Raw genomic sequence first — 20,522 nt, forward strand, 5'->3', positions numbered from 1 at the left:
GTTGTTAGCAATAATCTGAAAATTTCTTGACAGATGTACTTCAAAGTCTTAGACAATACTCTAATAAACATACAGAAGGACATGGGCTATATTTTTTAAAACAAATGTGTACAGGTTTTCTGTTAAAACCGACTACGTGGAAGAAAATGCTATCCTGTGCTGCGAAAATGTATGGTTTCGTTTTCTTTTTCTCAGTAGTTTTTAACTACTATAGCAGAGTATTTAAAACATTAGATAAATCGCTTGTTCAACATGTATTCTTTCTCATTGGATGTAATTTTACACAAAAATTGCATACACTGCAATATGGTGATTTGCTTTCTTCCTTGCAGTCGGTTGTAACAGAAAACTATGCGAAATACTGTCATTGAAGCTACCATCCTCACAGAAGCAGCAGCTTTACAGGTCTTCCACAAAATTTGTATCCCATTGAGCCCAACCGATATAGCCATTCATTTTATACGGCTTCAGTTCACAACTCAGGCTTCGTTTGCAGTAACACCAGGGTGAAGGTCATATAAGGGGAAAGAGGAGAGTGACATAGACGGGGCGAGGGAGACAGAAAATGAACATAGAAAGGGAGAAGAAGGACACAGAGAGACGAAGGAGCGGGAAATGGTAAGGGAGAGTGGGGAGGAGGCGATTGACAGGGAAACGGTGGAGTAGGTGATGGACAGAGGTAGAGGGAGCAGGAGACTAGGACGTATATCCAGTTCCCGTTCATATTTATCACTTGCGAAGCATTCTGTACCCGCAGGCTGTAACATAATATCAGTGTGATACATATATATTTTGTTGTGTTCTTACTTACACATTCGAATTTTCTGTCCTTCGCACAATTGACTTCCATACACTAAATAAATTTAGAAATCTAAGTTGATCTAGGTTGTACAAGTGAATTTTTGACGATGTACACCACAGACAAGAAAAGAGTAGATGCTTCTGAACCGTGTTGCAGAATATTATATGGCTGCATACATTATCTAATGAGGAACTCAATCGAATCGGGAAGAGATAAGGTTTGTGCCACAACCTGACTGAAAGATGTGATACATTCAGGCATCAAGGTGTGAAATAATAACAAATTTGGTGATGGAGGAAGCGTAGAGCGGAAGACAGTGGTATGTATGTGCCAGCCAGCCAGTTTATGGACAGGAGGACAAGGAAAGCGGGTAGAGGCAGGGATGACTGAATGACTAAGAATTTTTAATGTCAAAAACGAACATTCATTCTGAATCTTTATTCTTCATGTCTAGATATTTACAGGGTGTTTCAAAAATGACCGGTATATTTGAAACGGCAGTAAAACTAAACGAGCAGCGATAGAAATACACCGTTTGTTGCAATATGCTTGGGACAGCAGTACATTTTCAGGCGGACAAACTTTCGAAATTACAGTAGTTACAATTTTCAACAACAGATGGCGCTGCAAGTGATGTGAAAGATATAGAAGACAATGCAGTCTGTGGGTGCGCCATTCTGTACGTCGTCTTTCTGCTGTAAGCGCGTGCTGTTCACAACGTGCAAGTGTGCTGTGGACAACATGGTTTATTCCTTAGAACAGAGGATTTTTCTGGTGTTGGAATTCCACCGCCTAGAACACAGTGTTGTTGCAACAAGACGAAGTTTTCAACGGAGGTTTAATGTAACCAAAGGACCGAAAAGCGGTACAATAAAGGATCTGTTTGAAAAATTTCAACGGACTGGGAACGTGACGGATGAACGTGCTGGAAAGGTAGGGTGACCGCGTACGGCAACCACAGAGGGCAACGCGCAGCTAGTGCAGCAGGTGATCCAACAGCGGCCTCGGGTTTCCGTTCGCCGTGTTGCAGCTGCGGTCCAAATGATGCCAACGTCCACGTATCGTCTCATGCGCCAGAGTTTACACCTCTATCCGTACAAAATTCAAACGCGGCAACCCCTCAGCTACGCTACCATTGCTGCACGAGAGACATTCGCTAACGATGTAGTGCACAGGATTGATGACGGCGATATGCATGTGGGCAGCATTTGGTTTACTGACGAAGCTTATTTTTACCTGGAAGGCTTCGTCAATAAACAGAACTGGCGCATATGGGAAACCAAAAAGCCCCATGTTGCAGTCCCATCGTCCCTGCATCCTCAAAAAGTACTGGTCTGGGCCGCCATTTCTTCCAAAGGAACCATTGGCCCATTTTTCAGATCCGAAACGATTACTGCATCACGCTATCTGGACATTCTTCGTGAATTTGTGGCGGTACAAACTGCCTTAGACGACACTGCGAACACCTCGTGGTTTATGCAAGATGGTGCCCGGCCACATCGCACGGCCGACGTCTTTAATTTCCTGAATGAATATGTAGATGATCGTGTGATTGCTTTGGGCTATCCGAAACATACAGGAGGCGGCGTGGATTGGCCTCCCTATTCGCCAGACATGAACCCCTGTGACTTCTTTCTGTGGGGACACTTGAAAGACCAGGTGTACCGCCAGAATCCAGAAACAATTGAACAGCTGAAGCAGTACATCTCATCTGCATGTGAAGCCATTCCGCCAGACACGTTGTCAAAGGTTTCGGGTAATTTCATTCAGAGACTACGCCATATTATTGTTACGCATGGTGGATATGTGGAAAATATCGTACTATAGAGTTTCCCAGACCGCAGCGCCATCTGTTGTTGACAATTGTAACTACTGTAATTTCGAAAGATTGTCTGCCTGAAAATGTACTGTTGTCCCAAGCATATTGCAACAAACGGTGTATTTCTATTGCTGCTCGTTTAGTTTTTATTGCCATTTCAAATATACCGGTTATTTTTGAAACACCCTGTATTACTCAACATAGTCACCGTGGCGTCGAACACATTTCTCCCAACGAGAGACCGGTTTGTTGATACAGTCACTTAGAATGTTTGACTTTGACGGAGCCAGAACCTCACATCTGATTGCACCCCATCGTCGCTGTCGAAGTGATGTCCGCGAAGGCGTCCTTTAAGTTCTGGAAACAGATGAGAGTCAGATGGGGACAAGTCTTGACTGTAGGAGAGTGATCGATGACAGTGAATCCTAGGCGTCGGATTGTTGTAGCAATCGCAGGGCTCGTGTGTGGTCTGGTCAGCGCTGGAGCACATTGCAGAGTATACACTGCCGTCTGTGGTGATCTCACGTCCAATGAAGAACCGTGTCATGTCTTTTGTAATAACAATGGAACCAACATGAATCGCGGTGACTTCAGTGTAACTATTGTCTTTGACTAAAAGTGTCATTTCTGTTTGCCTTGTTGTGTTTTTCTTTCACTCCCCTTCTGCACTATACTGTAGCTATTCTTTCTGTGTATTGCCCAAGCTACATAGAGCAATGTTACATGGTTCTGACACAGCAGACACTTTCGTACCTAACTCTTGGACACCAGTGTATTTACTGTCGAGGTAGTTCATTGGCTTGATTTTTGTAACTGATAGCGTTATTTGTTTTCTCAGAGATGCACCAAATTTCGCATATACTGCTGCCCATTAAAACTGCAGCACCATGCAGGCGAAAGGCGACAAATGACAAACTGCATCATGTTTAATGCAAGCTTAGAAATGTAAATGAAATGAAATGTCATGTGGCTAGGGCCTCCCGCCGGGTAGAGAAATCGCCTGGTGCAAGACTTTTTTTAGTTGACACCACTTCAGCGACTTGCTGGGGATGATGAGGTGATGATCAAGGCAACCTCCGACCCAGCCAGGAATTGAACCCGGGCCCCTTTTCACGCCATTCCGTCGTGCTGACCACTCAGCATTCTAGCGCAACTGTCCCAAGAAGGTAGAAGTAACAACATATACTGATCTTCCAGAACATTATGACCACCGACATACTATCGTTATAAACCCGTCGAGGCGATGGCTGCGTCACCTGGCCTGCTGGTCAGACACACGAACGCTGCGTGTATTGCCGGTGAGCATGGTGCTCGTCTGTGGAAGGGGCAAGGCGCGCGATCTATATGAGTTTGAGCGAGGGCAGATTGTGATGGCACGGAGGCTCGGCAGGAGATGTGCTTGGTGAGTGACTTCAACGTGTGGCGAAACCGAGGTGGAACCACATCCACACGTCGGGGGGGGGGGGGGGGGCTGGACGGCCACACATCATTACAGATATCGGACGTCGAATGCTGGGCAGACTGGTAAAAGAGAACAGGCGGCTAACTGTGGAGTAACTAATATCAGACTTTAATGCTGGGCAGAGAACAAGTGTGTCTGAACACACAGTGCACTGGACATTGCTAACGATAGGCCTCCACAACCAACGAACCACGCATGCGCCATTATTAACACTACGACATCGGAAGGAGCGGTGCTTAGCGCACTGAACTCGTATTCGGAAGGACGACGATTCAAACCCGCGTGTGGCGATCCTGATTTCAGTTTTAAGTGATTTTGCTAAGGCGCTCGAGGAGAAAGCTGGGATGGTTCCTTCGAAACGGTACCGCAGATTTCCTCCTTCATCCTTCCCTCATCCGGGGTCGTGCTCCGTCTCTAATGACCTCGTTGTCGACGGGACGTTAAACACTAGTCTTCTCCTCCTATGACGACATCGGCAACTACTACTGAAATGAGCACGAGACCAACGGCACAGGACGATGGTGCAGCGGCTCAGCGTTGCATGGTCTGACGAATCCCGATACCATCTTCATTATACTGATGGAAGAGCGCGAATTCGTCCCCTTCCTGGAGAACAGCTCCTTGACACTTGTACTGCGAGGCAGAGACAAGCTGGCGACTGCTCCATTATAGTCTGGGGAACAGTCACGTAGGCATCCATGAGTCCAGTGGAGCTCGTGCAAGGCACCACGACGGCCAAGGAGTGTCATACACTGGTTACAGACCGCGTACACTCCTTCAGGTCGGTCATGTTTCCCAACGGCAGTGCGTTTTTCAGCAAGATAATGCGCCATGTCGCAAGGCCAGAAGTGTGATGGGGCTATTCAGGGAACATAGTGGCGAGTTCCAGTTGATGTACTGGCGCCCCAACTCACCATATCTGAACCCGATCGAACGCATCTGGGACTTGATTGAACCTGGACTCAGAGCTCATCGCACCCCTCCCCTGAATTTACGGGAATTAGGTGACTTGTAGAATCAGACGTGGTGCCCACGCCCTCCACTGACCTACCAAGGTCTCATTGCTCTCAGGCCACGATGCCTCGTCGCAGTTATCCATGCCAAAGCCTATTATCTCGGTGGTTATAACGTTCCGGCTGATCAGAGTGTATACATTCTGGGTAGAAGAACAGGCTATGCAAACTCACTCAGAAATAGCATTTTAATGCTGTTTGTTTGTGAGAGGATTGCGTTATGCCTCCTTTAAGGAGGAGTCTAAAAGCACGAGACAGAATTAGAAAATGGCAAGGTTGTGCCTTTTCAAGACTGAGATTTACGGTTCCTTTGGAATTCTGCTCACATTGGTCGAATTCACACGATGTAGATATGGAATCCGTGGATCCTGCAAGCCCATACTTAAGACCAATCAGGATTTCAGCGGCTCCCAGCATCTAGCACCTGAGAGGACAGGACAAACAGTCACTTGACCGTGCACGATCGTACAGCTACAATATGTACGAGGGCGTGCGGAAAAGAGATACCTCCGAATTTTTTATTCTGTTGCCAATATCGCTTGAAGTATTACACGCCATACTTATTACTCGGTCGACTCTCCCGCTTCGCTGACGCAAGTTGGAAAGCTGTTCCGCTAGGGAGTTCCGAATTGACGTGCATAAAGAAGCGGCTTGAACGCAACTATGTCGATGCGTGAGAGAGCCTCAGAAAACTGAAAGCACGAATTTAAAGAGTTGGTCCAGCCATGGAGCACCCTCTGCGCCAGCATTCTAATGCCAGAGAACACATGAGCCCTGCGATAGCTGCAACAATCCGCTAGCACGGTTGACAACTCTTGGACGGTGGGTGGTGCGTGCGGACGTTCGGCGATACGTCCCCCAACGCATACTACACGTGCTCGTTGGGATTTAAGACGGGCGATTGGACAAGCCATTCCATTCGTGGGCAGTTCTCTCGTTCCAAGAGCTCGTGCACAGGCGCTGTACGATTGTCATCAATAAAAATGAAGTCAGATCCGAAAGCATCCCTGGAAATAAGTAAATGTGGAGTATGTACAGTGGCAAAATAGCGTGGACCGGTCATTTTACCGTGTTCAAGGATGTGGAGGTCAGTTCTCCAAGGCACTGTTATGCCTCCCCACACCATAACACCTGAACCATCGAAAGATCACTTTCGACTGTGTTCCTGGGTGCATTACGTGTCCCACATCGCGTCATAAGGGAGTACCATAGCTGCGACATGAAGTCGCGAAGGGGAAGAATACACTGTGTGATCAAAAGTATCCGGACACCTGGCTCAAATTGACTTACAAGTTCGTGGCGCCCTCCATCGGTAATGCTGGAATTCAATACGGTGTTGGCCCACCCTTAGTCTTGATGACAGCTTCCACTCTCGCAGGAATACGTTCAATCAGGTGCTGGGAGGTTTCTTGCGGAATGGCATCCCATTCTTCACTCCGTGCTGCACTGAGAATAGGTACCGATGTCGGTCGGTGAGGGTGAGGCCTGGAACGAATTCAGCGTTCCAAAACATCCCAAAGGTGTTCTGTAGGATTCAGGTCAGGACTCTGTGCAGGCCAGTCCATTTCGGGGATGTTATTATCGTGTAACCCCTCCGACACAGGCCGTACATTATGAACAGGTGCTCGATCGTGTTGCAAGATGCATTCACCATCCCCAAATTGCTCTTCAACAGTGGGAAGCAAAAAGGTGCTTAAAACATCAATGTAAGCCTCTGATGTGATAGTGCCACGCAAAACAACAAAGGGTGCAAATCCCTTCCATGAAAACGCCCACACTGTAACACCACTGCCTCCGAATTTTACTGTTGGCACTACACATGCTGGCAGATGACGTTCACCGGCCATTCGCCATACCCACACCCTGTCATCGGATCGCCACATTGTGTACCGTGATTTGTCACTCCACACAACGTTTTTCCACTGTTCAATCGTCCAATATTTACGCTCTTTACACCTAGCGAGGCGTCGTTTGGCATTTACCGGCGTGATGTGTGGCTTATGAGCAGCCGCTCGACCATGAAATCCAAGTTCTCTCACCTCCCGCCTAAGTGTCAAAGTACTTGCAGTGGTTCCCGACGCAGTTTGGGATTCCTGTGTGATGGTCTGGATAGACGTCTGCCTATTACACATTATGACCCTCTTCAACTGTCGACGGTCTGTCAGACAACAGACGAGGTCGGCCTGTATGTTTTTGTGCTGTACGTGTCACTTCACATTTCCACTTCACTATCACATCGGAAGCAGTGGAGTTAAAGATGTTTAGGAGTGTAGAAATCCCGCTTACAGACGTATGACACAAATGACACCCAATCACCTTACCACGTTCGAAGTCCGTGAGTTCCGCGTAGCGCCCTACTCTGATCTGTCACGATTTCTAATGACTCCTGAAGTCGCTGATATGGAGTACCTGGCAGTAGATGGCAGCACAATGCATCTAGTGTGAAGAACGTTTTTTATCGGGGGTGTTCCGATATTTTTGATCAGATAGTGAATATACTCAGTCCACAGAGTGCTGAATAGGTGACAGGAAAAAATCATTGACCGAATGCAAACTGACTTTTTTATTCCAACATCAGGTACTGGACATCACCATCATCGGATACCCTGGAACATCATGTTGCACGTAGATACGAAAGTTGCACGTTGTTATAGCTGATCAGTCAGTTTAAGATGGTTACTGTTACAACATGTAACTTTTGTATACATGTATAACATGATGCTGCAAGGTTACCTGATGACAGAAATGTCAGAAACGCTTAATATTGGAATAACAAATTTAGCATGCTTACAATCAATGGCTTTTTACCCAGCAACTTGGCTGGTTCAAATGGCTCTGAGCACTATGTGGCTTAAATTCTGAGGTCATCAGTCGCCTACAACGTAGAACTAATTAAACCTAACTAAGCTAAGGACATCACACACATCCATGCCCGAGGCAGAATTCGAACCTGCGACCGTAGCGATCGCTCGGCTCCAGACTGTAGCGCCTAGAACTGCACGGCCTCTCCGGCCGGCTTACTCAGCAACTTACCCAGCATTTTGCATACTGCACATACACTATGTGATCAAAAGTATCCGGACATCCAAAAGACATACATTTTTCATATTAGGTGCATTGTGCTGCCACTTATTGCCAGGTACACCACATCAGCGACCTCAGTAGTCATTAGACATCGTGAGAGAGCAGAATGGGAAACTCCACGGAACTCACGGGCCTTCGAACGTGGTCATGTGGCTGGGTGTCATTTGTATCATACGTCTGAACGCGGGATTTCCACACTCCTGAAAATACCGAGGTTCACTGTTTCCGATGTGAGAGTGAAGTGGAAAAATGAAGGCACACGAACAGCACAAAATCGTACTGGCCGGCCTCGTTTGTTGACTGACAGAGACCGCCGACAGTTGAAGAGGGTCGTAATGTGTAATATGCGGACATCTATTCAGACCATCACACAGGAATTGCAAACTGCATCAGAATTCACTGCAAGTACTATGAAAGTTAGGTGGGAAGTGAGAAAACTTGGATTTCATCGTGGAGCGACTGCTTATAAGCCACACATCACGCCGGTAAATGCCAAACGACGCCTCGCTAGGTGTAAAGAGCGTAAATATTGGACGATTGAACAGTGGAAAAACGTTGTGTGGAGTGACAAATCACGGTACACAATGTGGCGATCCGAAGATAGGGTGTGGGTATGGCGAATGGCCGGTGAACGTCATCTGCCAGCATGTGTAGTGCCAACAGTAAAATTCGGAGGCAGTGGTGTTACTGTGTGGGCGTGTTTTTCATGGAAGGGATTTGCACCCTTTGTTGTTTTGCGTGGCGCTATCACATCAAATGTTTACATTGACGTTTTAAGCACCTTTTTGCTTCCCACTGTTAAAGAGCAATTTGGGGATGGTGAATGCATCTTGCAACACGATCGAGCACCTGCTGATAATGTACGGCCTGTGTCGGAGGGGTTACACGATAATAACATCCCCAAAATGGACTGGCCTGCACAGAGTCCTGACCTGAATCCTACAGAACACCTTTGGGATGTTTTGCAACGCTGACTTCGTTCCAGGTCTCACCGACCGACATCGATACCTATTCTCAGTGCAGCACGGAGTGAAGAATGGGATGCCATTCCGCAAGAAACCTCCCAGCACCTGATTGAACGTATTCCTGCGAGAGTGGAAGCTGTCATCAAGACTAAGGGTGGGCCAACACCGTATTGAATTCCAGCATTACCGATGGAGGGCGCCACGAACTTGTAAGTCATTTTCAGCCAGGTGTCCGGATACTTTTGATCACATAGTGTATGAAAATACGTCCAGGTGCTGTGATATCCGAAGGAATACTGTTTCTTAGTTGTCCTGACCTCCAAATCTTTCACCACAGCTCACCTGCCGATGTTCTTGTGACACTGTACTCCTTCCGCATGTGCGGCTTTTCAGGGGTTCTTTGGCCCCCGACTTCTTGCTTATGGATAATAATGTGCGACCGAATCGAACAGTTCAGTTGGAGGAGCTTTCTGAACGATATGATATTCGGATAACGGGCTGTTCTGCCCGTTCCCCCGACTTCAGCACTATCTAGAACGTGTGGGTTGCGTTGGGGAGACACACTGCATCACATCCGCATGTAGAAGCGACCAGCCAGTGGTTGTCAGCAGCGCTAGTGGAGGAACGGGAGGAGCTAACACAAGAAGTCCTTACCAACCTTGCGGCCACCATGGGAGCACGATGCAGAGCAAGAAATGAAGTCAGTGGTGATCACACACACTATTAAGTACCATGTCTCGCCTTTTATAATGTTCATGGGGCATCATGAATTGCGGTGACTTCAATATAATTAATGAATTTGAATAATAGCATCATTTCTTGTTGTCCTACTGTGTATTTCCTTCATTTACCTTCTGTAATGTACTGTAGCAGTTCATTCTATGTAAGGCCCAAGTTTAGTCGATGTACGTTGCTTGGTAGAGTGACACACCATGTGAGAGTACGTTTCGTCCTTAACTTTTGCTCAGCAGTCTGTGTAGTGGATGCGTAGCCTCTTAGCCTCGTTATCGTATTGGTCTCTAAACATGAAACTTTTATGACACAACGCGCGCACTCACCGACATCGGCGGAGGCTCCCCAGGTGCCCTGCTGCGCCTGCTTGGCCAGCTTGCTGATGGCGTCCACGTACAGCCGGGACGCCGCCGCAGCTCCTGAAACATTGAGGACACGCTGGTGAGATGGAAGGCTTGCAGTGTTCTCCCAGGCCGCCGTCTGCTGCCAGCCCGACACCAGTAACATCTCAGCTGGATGAGGACATCACCGACAAATGTAAAAACACTGTAGGACCGACAAAGTACGCAGTTGGAGCAATGATTTAAAATTATTTTACAGGATCCACACACTTATCGCTAAAGAATCTTAACGTGTTACCAACTGTATGCAAAACAGATTACAAAACTGAAAAAGAAAATTAGGAAGCATATATTAGGAGACAGAAATGTGTATGTAACCGCTGATGTTACAACAAATTTCATAAGCACAAGCTACTGTCATATAAATTCGAAGAGGGCTTTGTATATTTTTAGTACATTCGCGGCAAGACAGAAGCTCTTGTTCGTAGGTGTAATTTCATTTTCAAAAAAGGATCTGTAGTAAGACGTTTTCTGTGTTTTTAAGAAACTGCAGTAAAGCAGCAAGTGATTTACATCATCTTCCTTCTTCTGACCGTCTTGATTCCCTGATACCTGTCTGATGTAAGTAGAAATGGTTTGAACCAAGGTTAGTATGTGTTCATACCTGGATAACTATCAGCAGTGGCACCCGGCTCGCATAACAACGATGTCACTCTACGAATAAAAGCTTTTAAAACCAAAAAAATACGAGTCCAATTATGATCTTAAGTAATCAAACGAAAGTCATTAGAGTCATTAATAATCAAATTGGAATATATAATATAATAGTATCCTTTATTTTGAATTTTACGTTATTATAAAGTATTACCCACTATACAGCGTGCTTCATCTCATGGGTTTTATACAATTTGCAACACCTTCAAATACCACTCACATAATTTTCATATTCCGCCGCTCTCTACACGCAAACTATTAGTCCTACAGAAAAATGGTTCAAATGGCTCTAAGCACTTTGGAACTTAACATCTGAGGTCATTAGCCCCCTAGACTTGGAACTACTTAAACCTAACTAACCTAAGGACAGCATAAACGTCCATGCAGGAGGCAGGATTCGAACCTGCGACCGTAGCAGCAGCGCGGTTCCGGAGTTAAGCGCTTAGAGCCGCTCGGCCACAGCGGCCGGCCCTACAGAAAAAGACGATATTTTTGTAAGAAATTTAATGTAATTAAATTTTGTACTGGAATACGTTTCCGCCAGAGGCCCTATTTTCGAAATATTAAAAACATACATCGTTGTTACAGGTAGTCTGCCAAAATCAATTCATAGATATTCGCCACCGATGAATCATGCATACGATTAGAGTTAATCCCCTCAGCATCAGTTATGGACTGAAAATGGTGTAATGAAGCACCGAACTGGTAGCCATGCATTAGATAACATCTTAACGATAGCTGTAGGTGTCTCAGTTTGTTGTATACAAAAGTGACCTTAAAATGAGTCCTTATTGAATAACTCGAAAATCGAGGCGTCCAGCGAAAACGTAGACCAGGACAAAATTTAACAACATTAAATTTCCTGCAAAAAAGGTACTGTTATTATTTCTGTAGGTCTAGTAGTTTGCGCGTAGCGATCGAAGGAGTATTAAAATCTTGCTTGTGATTGTTTTGCATAAAACCGCTAAGTAGGGGCAGCTGAGTCACCCCGTGTATTACTACACGTTCTTCAGAAGACTAACTGCTGAAGCCAGATACAGACACTTAAAATATCTTTCTAGCTTCAACAGCTGCGAACTCTGAAATCACAGTTGCAAAATTAATATTTTATGTTGTTCCATGTTCGATAGCTAACATGGTAAGCCTGTTTAGCCTCGTGTTGCTTATTGTTTATCGTAAATATTTTTTGAATTAATTTTGATTTACTAAAACTCCTCTCACACGAAGCAACTGACACGCAAATTGCCGGGATTAACTTAGAGCGAGTTTGAGGATTGATGAGAGTCTGTAAAGTATAATTCCACGATGAATTTAAGGAAGTCTAGATATACCAAATTAGAAACTAGAACATTTTCCCCTTTTAAATGTGTTCTGAGCCTTGGAATAAAAAAGAGGAGTTCTGCTTCTGTTATTTTATCATGGAAAACCAGTAAGTTTTTAAAGATCTAATCTCAGCTCCTCCGTGTGTGACAGAAGAATGCCCCACAACGCAAGCGAGCACATACAGGGTGTAACAAAAACGTGAGTGACAAATTGCAGGACAAATTCCTCACACGTAGACGAAGAAATGAACACGTGTCTTAAATACTTTGTTTCCATGTTAAAAGAACAGAACGTAAGAATCACGGGGAACATGCATTCTTGGTCACGTCTAGTTACATTCGGTACCGCAACTGTTTTGATTTACATGTCCTTGTTGCCATGCGACGTATGTCATTCCTTGTTTACAGGTAACTTCAACCGTTCTAGTGATCAATACGACCGTTGCAAGCCCACGGGCTACTTCGTGAGGTTAATTACAAAAATGGTTCAAATGGCTCTGAGCTCTATGGGACTTAACATCTGAGGTCATCAGTCCCCTAGAACTTGGAACTACTTAAACCTAACTAACCTAAGGACATTACACACATCCATGCCCGAGGCAGGATTCGAACCTGCGACCGTAGCGGAAAACGACCGGGGGATGCCTAGAAGCACTAGGACACGGCAGCGGGATACGGCAATACTTCATGCAGCTGACGACGACCCTACGGATACATCATTCGATCCGAGAAAGAGTTGCCCGAGATATGCTTTGCATTCTATTTATGTGTGTTTCCAATGATCAATAAGTTGGATAAAATGAGTTGTAACAAGGAAACAAAGTGTTTCCGGACCCATGACTATATAACACAATTTCTTCGTCTTGGAGTGAGGAATGTGTCACGCAATTTCTCCTTACATTTTTGTTACATACTATATAGTGTCGTATAACGTGGCATGTTATGAAGATGACTACTACTGCAAGCAGTAAGCGTTCTGGTAATAATCTGACGTTAGGACGTTGTTGTTGTTGTTGTTGTTGTTGTGGTCCTCAGTCCTGACACTGGTTTGATGCAGCTCTCCATGCTACTCTATCCTGTGCAAGCTTCTTCATCTCCCAGTACTTACTGCAACCTACATCCTTCTGAATCTGCTTATTCATCTCTTGGTCTCGCTGTACGATTATTACCCTCCACACTGCCCTCCAATGCTAAATTTGTAATCCCCTGATGCCTCAGAACATGTCCTACCAACCGGTCCCTTCTTCTGGTCAAGTTGTGCCACAAACTCCTCTTCTCCCCAATTCTATTCAGTACCTCCTCATTAGTTATGTGATCTACCCATCTAATCTTCAGCATTCTTCTGTAGCACCACATTTCGAAAGCTTCTATTCTCTATCGTCCATGTTTCACTTCCATACGTGACTACACTCCAAACAAATACTTTCAGAAACGACTTCCTGACACTTAAATCTATACTCGGTGTTAACAAATTTCTCTTCGTCAGAAGTGCTTTCCTTGCCATTGCTAGTGTACATTTTATATCCTCTCTACTTCGACCATCATCAGTTATTCTGCTCCCCAAATAGCCAAACTCCTTTACTACTTTAAGTGCGTCATTTCCTAATCTAATTCCCTCAGCATCACCCGACTTAATTCGACTACATTCCATTATCCTCGTTTTGCTTTTGTTGATGTTCATCTTATATCCTCCTTTCAAGACACTGTCCATTCCGTTCAACTGCTCTTCCAAGTCCTTTGCTGTCTCTGACAGAATTACAATGTCATCGGCAAACCTCAAAGTTTTTATTTCTTCTCCATGGATTTTAATACCTACACCAAATCTTTCTTTTGTTTCCCTTCCTGTTTGCTCAATATACAGATTGAATAACATTGGGGAGAGGCTACAACCCTGTCTCACTCCCTTCCCAATGATCAGGACGTTACCTACTCGATTTCTGATCGGCTACATCCATAGTTTAATATCGTGATAATTCTACGACACATCAACAACTATTGAACTTGCAAATGGCCCTCAAGTCCGACACTGGCCAGTCTTATAACATACAATGAACTCAATAGTTATCGAAAAAAGCGGAGGTGAAAAGCTGCAAAATGTCCTTTAACAAATAGATAGCTTCGGTACACACCATGAAAAAAAAAAAGATTGTATTTTGAATCTCACTGAGGGGTATCCAATACTGTACGTTACTAAAAGCTACTAAAATTATGTGTTGTTGCTACTGTCAGTTGCCTAGATAGGTTTGCAGCTCAATTTTCTACAACAGTAGTACTATTATTATTAGTAGCAAGTAGCTGGTGGAGGTCCTAGGTACTGGACATAGATTATATTGCGATTATATTCATTCATTGTACTATGCTGAGTTGGCCATCCGAGTGTAAAGTTATATGGTAGAGAGTGTGAACATTCCATACTCTATTTGTTGTTCTTGCTTGGTATCAAATTCAGTTTGATGCTACTTAAAGGGTTTTCTTTTGTTTATTATATTATTGGCTGATGCACGCATGTCTGAAGGAACTTTGTTTAGTTATTCGGAATAACAAAGCCACTGCAACGTCGCATTTATCCGCCGACACCGCGCAAGCGACTTTCAAGTAAAAGGTCTCCTCTGTAAGGGAATACACACAATGGATGTAAGAGTACAGGCTGTAGACACATGGTTGACGACATATGGAAGGTTGGGTCTGGCCGTGAGTCGTTCAACGTCAGCGAAATGGTAAGACGATCAGTCGCGGTAAACAGGAAATCGGGGTTCGAGTGCTGGTCTGGCACAAATTTTCATTGTTATCATTTCATTATACAGCTGATGGTTGTCCACATTGTCAACTGCCAATACATTTCATGTATGACAGATGTTTTGGTAAAATGAGCCCACGTCTGCACGAACTCAACCTACACCCCACTCTACCAAAACCTAGTCCGTCCGAACAGGCTTCGGGAGGCCCAACGGTACCAACCAAACGCTGTGTCATTCTCAGCCGATAGGCGTCACTGGCTGCGGATATGGAAGGGCATATAGTCACCACATCGCTCTCTTGTCCGTTGACAGTTTTCGTGACTGGAGCCGCTACTTGCCAAGTAGCGTCTCAATTGGCCTCACAAGGACTGAGTGTACTCCGTTTGCCAAGGGCACTTGGCAGACTCTGACGGTTACCCGGCCAAATGCTAGCCAAAGCCGAGAACGCTTACCTTCGGTAACTCCTGGTCTTACCACTACGGCGACGACGCTGGCATCAAATCCCACGGTACTCCTTAATTATGCTGTCCCAGAAACGTTGCACAACGATACTGGTGTCATATTTCCTTCGATGTTCATATTCGCAGCACGACGACAGCTAATATCGTTGGTTGTTTTAATCCCTTGTTTCGCTCATTTTTCCCAGCTGTTCTCCTCTAGTGTTGGTATAGCCTGCTACACATCAGACAGCTCACGGGCGCAAGGAATTCCATATACACCGGGCTTTCGGGCACCTAGATCGTGTGTCGTGTTTAACATTAGACTTCTTATATGTATTGGTGCAAGTGATACAAACTGGATGCTATGTTCCCGTAGCGGTCTACTAACGTTTCCCGAAATTGGGCCCCCATAAGGCAGTCAAGCGACTCGTGTCTTTTCTTTTTTCTTTCTTCATCTCTTCTTCTTTAGATATTGATGAATAGATTTCAAATTCGGCCCAGTTTGTCATTTGCTTCGAAAGGCTGTTCGCACATGCTGCTTAATCATATATCTCCTTCTGCAAAAGCATTCGAGCCGTGTGGATCAGACTTTTATACCGACAGCGCGACTGCAGGGACTATCTCGCACACACCTCCCGCGAGACGCACATTCTCACCTTATATGTCCACACACTACATCCATAGTGTCCCTACCCAACACACTCACTACTCGTGGAAGACATTCTTACCAAGTCCCGTATGAGTTCGGCTAATATGTGTGCATCTGCACCGAAGAAGAAGGTCATGGTCGGTATTGCCAGAACCATATACTTATATGGATATGGTGTCTGTTCTTTCGGACATGTCCTAAAGAACAGACACCATATCCATATAAGTATAAACCTGTCATCTACGGTCTGCAGTGCACCCCAGCTGCCTCTGTGCAGGCTTTCGATAGAGTCATTTTGCCATACGTGCTATACTTTAACCACAGCGGTACGCCAAGTTTACATACTCTTGGTCTAAAGGAATTACACAACGACTGCACTGATTCTGCGTCCCCGTGTAAGCGTTTTGTCATACCGCTTGCTTGGTTTGTGGAGCATCTTTGCGGGTGCCGCGTTTTTACAGAGTCGAGCACGGGACACGGAGCTGTTACGTTGTGCTGTGGGCTCAAAAATGGTTCAAATGGCTCTGAGCACTATGGGACTTAACAGCTGAGGTCATCATTCCCCTAGAACGTAAGAACCACTTAAACCTAACAAATCTAAGGACATCACACACAACCATGCCCGAGGCAGGATTCGAACCTGCGACCGTAGCGGTCGCGCGGTTCCAGACTGAAGCGCCTAGAACCGCTCAGCCGCTCCGGCCGGCTGTGCTGTGGGTAGCTCTACATGTGCAAGGTATTATTATGGACATTCAAGTATTGCTACAAGTGCTATTACAGTGACGTGATGAGATATGGAAGCGAATTCAGTGAAAAGGGGTGCAAAGAAGTAATTAAATATGAGCAGTGCCGCCAATAACGTTTTGAGTATCCGTCCGTTTGCGTGTCATACGTGCCGTGTTCGGTCTCCTGGAATGAACTAATGTGAATCAGTAAAAATAGTTACCACAAAGAAGTGCAATCAAGTGCCAGTGTCTTGTAGCGAGCGTTCAGTCATCGCGTTTCATCAACGACAATCAGCCGCACGCTCGTGCAAGTGAGGACTGAGAACTGAAAATTTAACTGTATGAACAGTGTTATATTATTGCAAGTGTCAAGGAGGACTGGTACCAGATATCTGTGTATGCGTGACGCCCGTAAGAATTCTCGTTCGATTATTCGGCTTCCGCATCATGAACAATCACCCGCGTCCCTTCGGTTATGCGTACGCTCGTCCAAGTGATATTGTGGCCAGATAATCATCAAGAAGGTTAATTGGGATACACACTTATGATTTAGAATGTAAACAGTGCAACATGCGATTTTCTTATCGTATCAGAATATGGTAGTTCATACCAGACGTAGGGCAGTGTCGTGTTAAACGTTGAGTGGCTCGCCTAAACCCGCTTGCATATTTAGAAACATAAATTCAGGCAAGCTAGCAGCAGTGTGGAGCAGAACAATAGGACCGCCGCGATAGTATGAGGTACGTGGTGTGGACAGGGCGCACGGTCAAAAAGCGAGAAAAGAGTTTAAGGGACACCACCCATTTGTACCCCCGGACGTGTTACACCCGGACGCGATTTATATACCTCCGCTGCTGGTGCTGCCACCTGCCATGTGTGAGTGGTCATTGCACGGTGACGCCAAACGTAGGCGGAGTTCACGTAACGTCACTGGACTGTGTATAAAATTCCAAGTATTTTAGCTCAGCTCCTGTAAAACCGAAGAACTGGGCCGAATGTTACCTTACCATTCCCATTTACCAAAGCTCCAAAATGTATAAATAAAGTGCTATCAAACTCTCGTTTTACCCGCAAACAAGAAGTAAGGTAGCCCAAAGGCGATGAGACTTCCACCACACACCCACAAAAAAAGAAAAAGAAACACCACTTCACAGTCAGCAGTCACATGTCGGAAGAGCACATATGCTCATGAAGTTTAGATATCTAACGGTGCCTTGTCTTATACATGCTCGTGGGGTACTCGGTGTAATTCATGCGACAGGCCTGAAGATGACATCATCGGAACGTCGAAACTGGTTGCCTAATAGAACAATATCAAATAAATGCTGTTGGTACAGTATTATTACATTTCGTCGACCAGTCGCTGTGCCACTGTCCTCCGAGATGAATTTACATTTACTTCACAGTCTCGTCCGGACAGCCAGTACAGGTAACAACACAGCTATTGATACCTGAAAAAGAGGAAGAATATAATAATTTCAATCTCAAAGAAAGCAAATGTTGACAGATGTGAAAATTACCGAAGTATCAGTTTAATAGGTCACAGCTGCAAAATACTAACGCGAATTCTTTACAGACGAGTGGAAAAACTGGTAGAAGCCGACCTCGGGGAAGATCAGTTTGGATTCCGTAAAAATGTTGGAACACGTGAGGCAATACTGACCTTACGACTTATCTTAGAAGAAAGATTAAGGAAAGGCAAACCTACGTTTCTAGCATTTGTAGACTTAGAGAAAGCTTTTGACAATGTTGACTGGAATACTCTCTTTCAAATTCTAAACGTGGCAGGGGTAAAATACAGGGAGCGAAAGGCTATTTACAATTTGTACAGAAACCATATGGCAGTTATAAGAGACGAGGTGCATGAAAGGGAAGCAGTGATTAGGAAGGGAATGAGACGGCGTTGTAGCCTCTCCCCGAAGTTATTCAATCTGTATATTGAGCAAGCAGTAAAGGAAACAAAAGAAAAATTCGGAGTAGGTATTAAAATCCATGGAGAAGAAATAAAAACTTTGAGTTTCGCCGATGACATTGCAATTCTGTCAGAGACAGCAAAGGACTTGGAAGAGCAGTTGAACGGAATGGACAGTGTCTTGAAAGGAGGGTACAAGATGAACATCAACAAAAGCAACACGAGGATAATGGAATGTAGTCGAATTAAGTCGGGTGATGCTGAGGGAATTTAGATTAGGAAATGAGACACTTAAAGTAGTAAAGGAGTTTTACTATTTGGGGAGCAAAATAACTGATGATGGTCGAAGTAGAGAGGATATAAAATGTAGACTGGCAATGGCAAGGAAAGCGTTTCTGAACAAGAGAAATTTGTTAACATCGAGTATAGATTTGTCAGGAAGTCGTATCTGAAAGTATTTGTATGGAGTGTAACCATATATGGAAGTGAAACATGGACGATAAATAGTTTAGACAAGAAGAGAACAGAAGGTTTCGGGATGTGGTGCTACAAATGAATGCTGAAGATCGGATGGGTAGATCACATAACTAATGAGGAGGTATTGAACAGAATTATGGAGGAGTTTGTAGCACAACTTGCCAAGAAGAAGGGACCGGTTGGTAGGACACTTTCTGAGGCATCAAGGGATCACAAATTTAGCATTGGAGGGCAGCGTGGAGGGTAAAAATCGTAGAGGGAGACCAAGAGATGAATACACTAAGCAGATTCAGAAGCATATAGGTTGCAGTAGGTGCTGGGAGATGAAGAAGCTTGCACAGGATAGAGTAGCGTGGAGAGCTGCATCAAACCAGTCTCAGGACTGAAGACCACAACAACAACAACTGCCTTGTCTTATACATGCACGAGGGATACTCGGTGTAATTCATGCGACAGGCCTGAAGATAACATCACCGGAACGTCGAAACTGGTTGCCTAATAGAACAAGAACAACATAAATGCTGTTGGTACAGTATTATTGCATCTCGTCGACCAGTCACTGTGCCACTCTCCTCAGTCCAAGACGGATTTACATTTACTTCACAGTCTCGTCCGGACAGCCAGTACAGGTAACAACACAGCTAAAGTGCGCGTCATTTATGACGGTGGCCGAGTTTAGATTCGTTTTGAATATCTGACGTCACAAAACACAGTCAGCCAATGAACAGAGAACGACGTTGCCAGAGCACGGACGAGTGTCTTCAGTTTTAGAAACGTTCAGTCATAAATAAAGTAATTGAACAAAAGCAATGTCTTGATAGCAGACTTTCTTTTATAGAAAATTTGGAAAAAGCATTCTTTATACCAATTGCTTCATACTCTATTAATTAATTAAAACAAACAAGCAATAAATCTCCTAATTCAGGCGATTGCAAGGAAAGGTGTTTCAATCATTCTCACTAACCGCTTTTTCGCAATGAAGAACAGCGGTAATTGTTTATTTCCTATTGTACTTCGAGGAAACGTGAGTAATTCATAGTCATACCAACAGTGTTTGTCGGTATTTTGCGTGATATGTTAAAGTTCTCCGGGAGACATATTGAATGCCAACCTGGGTTACAAATAAAAAAAATAAATAAATAAATAAAATAAAATATGTTCAAACCTTGATCTAGCCGGCCGCGGTGGTCTAGCGGTTCTAGGCGCTCAGTCCGGAACCGCGTGACTGCTACGGTCGCAGGTTCGAATCCTGCCTCGGGCATGGATGTGTGTAATGTCCTAAGGTTAGTTAGGTTTAAGTAGTTCTAAGTTCTAGGGGACTTACGAC

At 44.8% G+C, this 20,522-nt stretch overlaps 1 protein-coding gene across 1 annotated transcript in view; it reads right to left on the reverse strand.

Moving 5' to 3' along the window:
• Positions 1 to 20,522, reverse strand: part of LOC126161269 (brain-specific angiogenesis inhibitor 1-associated protein 2) — a 667,893-nt gene that overhangs the window by 272,448 nt on the left and 374,923 nt on the right. Inside the window, exon 3 of the mRNA XM_049917008.1 lies at positions 10,204 to 10,296. Within this exon, the coding sequence (XP_049772965.1) occupies positions 10,204 to 10,296 (93 nt within the window). The remainder of the gene's footprint in view (positions 1 to 10,203; positions 10,297 to 20,522) is intronic.

The sequence above is a fragment of the Schistocerca cancellata genome, chromosome 2 (genome assembly GCF_023864275.1).
Source record: "Schistocerca cancellata isolate TAMUIC-IGC-003103 chromosome 2, iqSchCanc2.1, whole genome shotgun sequence".
NCBI classification, from domain to species: Eukaryota; Metazoa; Arthropoda; class Insecta; order Orthoptera; family Acrididae; genus Schistocerca; species Schistocerca cancellata.